This window comes from Pecten maximus, unplaced genomic scaffold, assembly GCF_902652985.1.
Source record: "Pecten maximus unplaced genomic scaffold, xPecMax1.1, whole genome shotgun sequence".
NCBI lineage: Eukaryota > Metazoa > Mollusca > Bivalvia > Pectinida > Pectinidae > Pecten > Pecten maximus.
Window position 1 is genome coordinate 1 of NW_022982897.1, and position 10,044 is coordinate 10,044.

Genomic DNA, 10,044 nt, shown 5'->3' on the forward strand with positions numbered 1-10,044 from the left:
AAACCTAAACGCAAATAGGTAAATGCCATTTCGGGTGTGATGTGCAGAACCATTTGTGATGTTAGTGTGTAGAGTTGGGTTATATGTTTCTACAATGTTGACTTACAGATTAATTTTCGGGAATATCTTCTCTATCGTTGTCCGGCTCGTCCGTCTTGGGCCACTCGGAGCATTTCTAATAATTCACTTCCGGTATTGACTTCCGGTAATTTTCTTTCGGAATCCCTCGTAGGTTTTCTTAAAATAAGGCAGTGTCATGGATGCAATCTACGCAGTTCTTTCGTCAGAATATCGCGGAACATTGTAGCCATCGGAGTCAACGTATTTACTCGAGCCTTTGGGCTTCAAGCCCAGGCTCTAAAAGAAAACACAAACATGTCAGCTAGACTTGTGCTGTCAAAGGCTTGGAAACACGGGAAGCAAGTGGTTCAAAATGTTCTTCGTAAGAAAATCGCAAAGCCTCCAGTTGCCGACAAATCAAAGCCTGCTTACGTCCGCACAGAAGTTTCTATCCAGCCAAAACAGCTGTTGATAGGACGACTATTTCCACTTGTTCCAACTCGTACACTAGCAAGTGAGCTGCGTAGAAGAGCGGCTACTCGTTTTGCGCTGCCAAATCGACCAACACTTCTACCCACTTTCGCTTTCGCCTTTGCTGGATTTGCTCTCCAAGGTCAACAGCGAGAGACAGAGAAAGATGATCTGTCATCAGAAGTTCGAGTATGCAATGCTATCAAAGGCACATATACGTACTGTATATAGGCCTCTGATATTCAGTAATTTACATATTTTATTGTTGGTGACTCGCTCAGAAAGTTGAGACAGACTTGATTTTGTGAGACAACTTGTATTTGACGATGAATTTTGATGCTGGGCTGTTTGTCCGTGTTCTTGTCGTCATTCAATCCATCCGTTGTCCATCTCTATACAGCCTTCATTGTTTCCTTTTCTAAAGCATATCTTTCACATTTCTTATGAGATTCCCTAACTTACCGTTTCTAACTAACATTAAATATTGGGGCTAATTAGAAAACAAAAACTGGTTTACTTTCTCTGAAATTACTAAATGGATCTCCTTGGTTCCATGTTATGCATACATGGTTAGTTTTGGGACTGGCTGGAAAACGAAATGACTGACATTGGGCCATCTTGAATTTGACAGTTGAATATTAATTGTTATAATTATTTCAGACTCGGAAAGTGATCAAATTGGTTCCTGTTTGCCAAATGTGTTGACATTGGTATTATATATCATATTTTCATTATACTCATGTGTTACCAGAACTGTTTATGGTGTTGTTTGCAATTGTTTGATGTGATTTAATTGTTGGTATACAAATATGAATTCAAATGTTTGTTTTAGGCTATTTTCTGTAAGCACAAGCAGAAAGGATCTTTTCTGGACCAGGTACAACAGTTATCACTGGATATTTTTGATGTGGGAAGTCAAATAGGTCAGGGCTGTAATGCTGCTGTGTACAAAGCCAGGTTCAAATCCCCGGAATTTGAAGGTAATTACTGAGAGCAGTTAATACTAATTATAATTATATGTAATAATATTCAAATACTAAGTAAAAATTTTCCTTGAGCTCAATATTTCTATTGCTATTAACAATGAGTAGATTCCTGCATGCAAAACAAAATTAAGTCATTATGTATAGATCACATAGGTGTCAACCATCCCGGATTCCGCGGGAAGTGCCCGGAAAATCATTAAAATTTCCCCTAAATCCCGATTTGGTACATGCAGTTACTTTTGTTTAATGGTTGCAGATTTCAAGTGATTACATCATTATTAATTCACTAAATACAGTTCCTCTCTATGAAATTTCTAAAAACATTTTTTAAAAGAATTAATCATTTTTTCTATTTTTTTTATTATTATTATTCCTTAAAATTAACCATTGTAGTCAAATTTTAATATCGAATTGTAGCCCGAGGTAATTACCACCTGCACAAGCTCATGAGGAACATCACAAAAACGTCGTGATTTTTTTCACGCACTTTCTCGTTCATTCTGGATGTGGAATTAGGGAGATCTCCCTCATTGGAGGTTTCAGAGGTTGACATGTATGAGATCATCGTCACTATTTTTGGAAATGTCTGTATGTGTATGTTGATATGGTTATCAATCAATAAAGATAAGAATTTGCACAGTTGCTCCATGCATCAAGTTCTTGATTTCTTTTCAATTTCATGAAATGGCTAAATAAATAATTTCAGAAAATCAATACTGTTTTTTGTTACTGCCTATATAATTAGGTCACCAGGATCAATTTTACTATTGTCTTGATCCTATAAAGCTTAATGCATCCTTCAAAAATAATTTGTTTTGAATAGGTTTTGTCTTAATCCATTTTCATCATACTAATACTAATGGATGGTGACAAAATTTTAGTTGTTAGATATCATTTAAATCAGAGCTGTGATCTTTGTTACAGAATTTGTACAGCCAATCTACCCTGCAGATGATGAGGTCAATGATGTTGATGACTCCAGCAGCATTATCTCCCTTGACACAGACAGTGATATTGTTATCCTCGGTGATGACGATGAACTCTCTGACGACATTGATGATGACCTTGTCATTCTTCCACAAGAAAATGACCTTGACAGTGATGCCATCGCAGATGACCGCAGGAATAACAATGATGATGATGATGATGATATTGTTATCCTTGGTGATCTCTCTGACCATGACAATGACTCACCCAGTGATTCTACAGTAGGTTCAGGTGAGGACTTTCGAAAGTTTGTACAATCTATAAAGACAAATATTTTGGCATACACATATCTTAAAACCAACCTGTTTTCTAAACCTTCAATTAACTATCGGATAAATTTGAAACAGTAAAAGTTGTATTTGCCAATGAATTTTAGTCTTCAAATTGTAGAAAGGACACCTTAAATACCTTGATGTTGTCAAAATCTCTCTGAATTTAGTCTAAAACAGGGATATCTTCCAATTTAATCACTGGGGATGAAACAGTACATTTTCAGCATGGTTTGGTAGATATTGTAGTGCTGTGTTGACGGATCTTTTTTTTTCGGTTCAATATTTTAGAATGCAGAAATAGAAAAATGTATACAGAGATGACTATCACTACTAGGAAGCTGGAATATCTTTCAGACTGTTTCATCTGATTCCATTTTCCTGTCAAAATACAGGTTTATTGTAAGGTCGCTTGCGATTGGATCTCACTTGACCAATCAGAAACTCGCTTTTATATTACCTTGGGGATTTTCACAACACCGGTGCATAGTATAATAGCCACCCTGTGCAAAAATTACCACCTTAGGTGCACATAGTGGAGTTTGGAGTTACTTTACCATGTACCCAACTGGAAGAAAAATATCTCGGTTCACCATGGTATACCCTTTCATCTCTTAGGCCACACCAAATTAATCAGTTGTTCGTCGGGAATCCCGCTCCAAAAATATCAAAGTCGAGAAAAAGATAAAAATAATTTTTCCCGTACCTCCGGAAAAATCGTCAAATCCGGATTTTTTTCCCCATTTTCCAACTTCTTTTTCCGGTTATTACAACACATTTCGACGCTTGAAACACCAGGAAGACAGGAAACTTTTGACAGGCTGTCATGTAACGATATCCACCAATGTAATCAGGTGGAATAAGACCTCATATACGTATAGGAGTAGAGGATAGTCTGCTGTAAATTCTTGGAATAGTATGGGTATTTTTATAGTAAGTGTACAGAGGGGGTCGGGTGCACTAATGTTAAATACAGCGATCGAAGCGGAGAACAATGAAACGTTTTATGACCTTTTTATCCGCAGTATTAACTACCACCTTGGTTTAAACAGTATTTTATTATCAATGGTATATACAATACATGGGTCATTATATACAATAATTGGAAACTACCACCTTGGAAATTTTTTGTAATGTGGTAACAATCAAAGTATTTATTTCATTTTGAAGAATGATATTTTTTGTTAAACCAGGTCAGTACCTATGTGATATTTTTTTTATTTGTATTCCATAATAATAATCAGAAAATGTGGAATTATTTTATTCCAATTTCATCATTTCACAGTTGTCCTCTTAGTATTAGGGCTATTCCATTAAAATATCTAAATGACCCCAGGATTCCAAAACAATTCACCTCTGTCCATGGTTAGATTTCGCTCCAATTACTTCTGTGTATTAAAATTAATTAAATAAATTCTTTGGGTGGTACCCCTAAAACAAACTGGACTCCTGGGGTAGGGTAGATGTTTTACTGGAAAAGCCCTTAGTTTTACTGTTAAATACAAGTCAATTATATTTGATAGATGCTGAATTCCCAGCCGTATACATTTTAATGATTGTGTTTCTAATATGCCAATTTTCTGTTGTTTTATATGGTATTGTTATTTTTGTTCCAGATAATTATATATGATATAGTGATTTTGTTTTTTCTGTGCCAATTTTCTTTTGTTTTATACATTATTTTCTATTATACCGGTATTTGTTCCATACAAATGAGAGAACTGTGTTAAGTTTGATTTGATCAAGTAGATAAGGTATTAAATTGTTATTGGATTTTACATACAATTGTTTAGTTATTTGTGTATGAAATCACTTCATGATATACATGTACTTGAATTGATCACAAATAGACACAAACATATGTTCAATATGGTATTCAGTTTATTTCCAACATTTGATGAAAAAAAAATAATGGAAAAAAATATCGCTCGCACATCATTTGAACGCTTCGCCTCTTGAAATCTCTAAATGGAAATTTTTTGGTAGAAAAAAAAATTTCGCTCGCTCGCCCCAATTTTTTTTACCAGTTTCCCGAAGAACAACTGATTAATTTGGTGTGGCCTTAGTTACTAACATTTCTAATTGAACAAAATACAGACATACATCAAATGATAATTCTTTATATCAATGAAATTTGTTGAAATTGACATTGATAATGCTTGGTCATTGATCAAATTCTAAAATGATAAAATAGCAATGAATTGTACTTCATTCTTGTAATATTTATGTATCATGTTTAGAGAGACAAGGGGAGACAACTCTGCCAGATTCTGAAGCTAGCCAGCTGGGACAACAGGAGGACTATAACCTGGCTATAAAAATGATGTATAACTATGACATTGAGTCAAACACTGATGCCATCATGCGTGCCATGCTGAAGGAAGCTGTCCCAGCTAGGATGTTGACTGTCAATCAGGATGATAACCTGCTCTGGCAAAATAGGTAAGCTTTACTGTTATCTGGTTGAAGTTTGTTCATTTCTTGCAGTTTAAACAGTTTGACCGTGACTGTGAAGTCTCGGAAAGGGTTTCAAGGCCTATGTAAACATCTGCAAGTATGTCAAAATTTATGCCCAAAATGTTGCATTAAAAGTATAGCTACAAGTTTGTGTGTATAGGCAAATGGGATCCAATGTTACTAGGACGATAACTGGATTTATTATCAATAAACCAATGATTCAATATGTTCTTTACTTTAAAAGCTATATTTGGATAGATATAGTAAATGTTGTTAGCCTATAATCCTCTATAGAAATGAAAAGGGAGGTACCGGTAGATAAAGCTAGCTTTCTGGTTAACTTTGATTGTTTTTGCAGGAATCGAGTACGTCTGAAATCCTTACCAGTTCACTCCAATATTGTGGAGATGTTGGGCGTGTTTGTCGACCCTTTACCTGACCTGCCTGGTGCATTGGATAACTACCCGGCCGCTCTCCCAAAAAGACTTAACCCTCAAGGCCTCGGTCGTAACCAGACCATGTTCATTGTGATGAAAAAGTGAGTTCTTGAATTATTTCATTGAGTTTGAGCCAAGTTCTTATCATTGTGGAACATACTTTGCATACCTTTGCAAACTGGAACTTCCTTTCTTTAGTTATTTGTTTCTTTTAATTGTCTGGAATTTTTAGCCCACCATCATCAGATGGTGGGCTATTCAAATCGCCCTGCGTCCGTGGTCCGTCGTCCGTCCGTCCCTCCGTCCGTCCGTCCGTCCCTCCGTCCGTAAACAATTCTTGTTATCGCTATTTCTGATAAAGTGCTGATGGGATCTTTCTCAAATTTCATATGTAGGTTCCCCTTGGTGCCTAGTTGTGCATATTGCATTTTGGGACCGATCGGAAAACAACATGGCCGACAGGCAGCCATCTTGGATTTTGACAATTGAAGTTTGTTATCTCTATTTCTGAGAAAGTATTGAAGGGATCTTTCTCAAATTTCATATGTAGGTTCCCCTTGGTGCCTAGTTATGCATATTGCATTTTGGGACCGATCAGAAAACAACATGGCCGACAGGCAGCCATCTTGGATTTTGACAATTGAAGTTTTTATTATCTCTATTTCTGAGGAAGTACTGAAGGGATCTTTCTCAAATGTCATATGTAGGTTCCCTTTGGTGCCTAGTTATGCATATTTCATTTTGGGACCGATCGGAAAACAACATGGCCGACAGGCAGCCATCTTGGATTTTGACAATTGGAGTTTGTTAACGCTATTTCTGAGGAAGTACTGAAGGGATCTTTCTCAAATTTTATATGTAGGTTTCCTTTGGTGCCTAGTTATGCATATTGCATTTTGGGACCAATCGGAAAACAAAATGGCCGACAGGCAGCCATCTTGGATTTTGACAATTGAAGAATTTGTTATCACTATTTCTGTGAAAGTACTGAAGGGATCTTTCTCAAATTTCATATGCAGGTTCCTCTTTGTGCCTGGTTATGCATATTGCATTTTGAGACTAATCAGAAAACAACATGGCTGACAGGCAGCCATCTTGGATTCTGACAATTAAAGTTTGTTATCGCTATTTCTGTGAAAGTAATGAAGGGATCTTTCTGAAATTTCATATGCAGGTTCCCCTCAGTGCCTAGTTATGCATATTGCATTTTGAGACCAATCGGAAAACAACATGGCCAACAGGCAGCCATCTTGGATTTTGACAATTGAAATTTGTTATCGCTTTTTCTGTGAAAGAACTGAAGGGATCTTTCTCAAATTTCATATGTAGGTTCCCCTTGATGCCTACTTATGCATATTGCATTTTGAGACCAATAGGAAAACAACATTGCTGACAGGCAGCCATCTTGGATTTTGACAATTAAAATTTGTTATCGCTATTTCTCAGAAAGTAATGAAGGGATCTTTCTGAAATTTCATATGCAGGTTCCCCTCAGTGCCTAGTTATGCATATTGCATTTTGAGACCAATCAGAAAACAACATGGCTGACAGGCAGCCATCTTGGATTTTGACAATTGAAGTTTGTTATCGCTATTTCTCAGAAAGTAATGAAGGGATCTTTCTAAAATTTCATATGCATGTTCCCGTCGGTGCCTAGTTATGCATATTGCATTTTGAGACTAATCAGAAAACAACATGGCCGACAGGCAGCCATTTCGGATTTTGACAATTGAAGTTTGTTATCGCTATTTCTGTGAAAGTACTGAAGGGATCTTTTTCAAATGTCATATGTAGGTTCCCCTCAGTGCCTAGTTTTGCATATTGGGACCAATACGAAAACAACATGGCCGACAGACAGCCATTATAGCTAAATCTTAAATTCTGTATATAGGTTCCCCTTGTTTGAAAAGTACTAGAGGGCTGTTTCTGAATTTACACAGATAAGTAAGACTTAGAGGAAGGGAAAAGTAGGGAAAAGATCAATCTGACATGGAACCTATAAAGATCATTCAATGGTGGGCGCCAAGATCCCTCTGGGATCTCTTGTTCATTTTGTCATCCAAATCCCAAAATGTGCTTCTCCAGCATCATTAGTACCGATGTTCTTGCAACTTATTTTTGTTTAAAGTTTCAATTATACATTTTCAGATGATAGGCTTTTCCATAATAATACTGTTCATCAGTTGAACTTGAAATCAAGAATTAAAATTTATTCAAATTAAATTTCAGTAAGAACAGAAAAATATTATATTTGAAGACAAATTTAAAGTTGTATCATCTACAATGACACTTTGATAATTTGTTTAACATCATTATTGTCTTCAGTTATTGTTTAAAATGGTCATTTTTTAACGATTGTTCTTGTAGGTATGATCAGACTCTGAGACAGTTTTTAGAGCTGGAGGAGTTATCTGCCCATACCAGGTGTCTTCTCCTCTGCCAGCTGCTAGAGGGCACTGTCCATCTGAGACAACATGGCATCGCACACAGGGATCTGAAGAGTGATAATATTTTACTGGACTGTAACAATGGTAATTGTTTAATTTCTCACTCTTAATTATTAAATTAAGTAATTAATTCATTCTGAATAATCTATGGAGTCACCATAAAATCTCAGCGTTAAATCTTATACAGTGGAACCTCTATAAACCGAACATGCATGGGACATTGATATTTGTTCGGTTTACAGAGGGTTCGGTTTGGAGAAGTTGGTCAAAATAACCGGTCGAGTTCCGAATATAATTGGTCGGACGATGTTAGATTGTACCCGATTACAAACCGACACTAGGCCTACTATACGCACATAGATAATTTGGTTTGTCTGAAGAATATGAATATCATGAAAGTAAATCAATGCATATATTACAGATTATATAAGAAATTAAAATGACTAACTGTAGTTTTATATAGTTTTATACATTTACTGCACTTCACGATCGACCTGCATTCTGTTGCTTCGCCATGTGGTGGGGCCTAATACGGGATATTTAATGATTTTACAAAAAACGGAAATCGAATGATATGATAGTGTGTGAAGATGTCTTGCTTCAATATGAATTACAATTGATCAGTTGATACCGGTCGTATTCCCGATATCGTTATTGTCTTAAAAATAAACATCGGACACTGGCATTATTTCAGTGTGTATAGTTATGACCCTGCAAGAACACCCCTTATTGGGCCTCATTTAGATTAGAATGCGAAACTCAGGCTCCTAGCTCTACTTGTATTGCGAAGATTAACATGGAATCTGCTGCGCTTCGATGAAGTGTGGCATTGTTTCATAATTAGTATTAATTACCGTGTTGATTATACACTACAATCATAACGCCCCTCAGGGTATTTATTGGATTACCTGTACAAATCACCTACATGTAAACGTAAGTCCCGATCGAGACACAATTTGGCTTCGCACAATAACCGTCACAGTTGTTGTTTCACGGTTGACTAGCCTGGCCTCGTGTCATAATCGCTCAGGTAAGGCCGGTTTTCAGAAGTAATTTTTGGTATACTTTATCAGGAACCGGAGACAAAATCGGTCCGGTGTTCGGAATTCAGAGGGATCGGTATTTGGAAATTTTTAAATACCATAATAAAGAAGGACCGATTCCGTACAATAACAATTCGTTCGGTATTAAGAGGTGTTCGGTTTTTAGAAGGTTCGGTTTTCGGAAGTTGCACTGTATATCCTGTCGTAAGAGTTGGATTTCATTTTAAATTGACAAAGAGGAAGAAATGTTGATCAACAAGAGGGAAGGGATTGGTGTGCCAAAATCTTTTTACAGTGAAATGTAAATCAAATGGATTTCTCTTGTTGTGTGAATGGGTGATCTAGGGGCAAAAATATAATAAACAGGATTTCACCTTTGAGAGTTGGATCCATTGAACATTGTATAAAGATTCTGATCTTTTGAACAGTGACTTTCTTTCTGTTTTAAAAGACACCACCCCCCACCTTGTGATCAGTGACTTCGGATGCTGTTTAGCCGATAGTGAGAACGGATTACATCTTCCGTACCCTACTGATGAAATTAACAAAGGCGGAAACGGAGCCTTGATGCCACCGGAGGTAAATATAATAATATAGTCATAACAACAGCTGAAAAGAAGCAGGAAAGGAGTTTATTATTAAATTGCTGTGATCTTTATATAGTTTCACCTGCTACAGCCAAACAAAAACACTTTTGGATTTGTTAGATAGTTGACTTTCAGGGTTATTAAAGTCATGCCTTTTTTTATCTTCTCTACTAGCCTTGTCTGCCCGTACACACATGGGTGTATTGGCAGTTGAGGCTAATAACTGATTGAAAGCATTTAAAACAAATCTGATTAGTATTTACCGTGATCTTAAAATATGTATTTTCAGAGAATTAGAGA

At 36.5% G+C, this 10,044-nt stretch overlaps 1 protein-coding gene across 1 annotated transcript; it reads left to right on the plus strand.

Annotated features, from left to right (window-relative positions):
- Positions 1–222: 222 nt before the first annotated feature.
- On the plus strand, positions 223–9,736 carry LOC117321104 (serine/threonine-protein kinase PINK1, mitochondrial-like; the record flags this gene model as incomplete). The annotated part of the gene is given in 7 exon segments (XM_033875574.1): positions 223–720; positions 1,364–1,511; positions 2,442–2,735; positions 5,014–5,215; positions 5,589–5,768; positions 8,035–8,198; positions 9,609–9,736. Coding segments are annotated over 7 exon segments (1,461 nt in total), but the record flags the coding sequence as incomplete, so codon positions are not given.
- Positions 9,737–10,044: the final 308 nt, after the last annotated feature.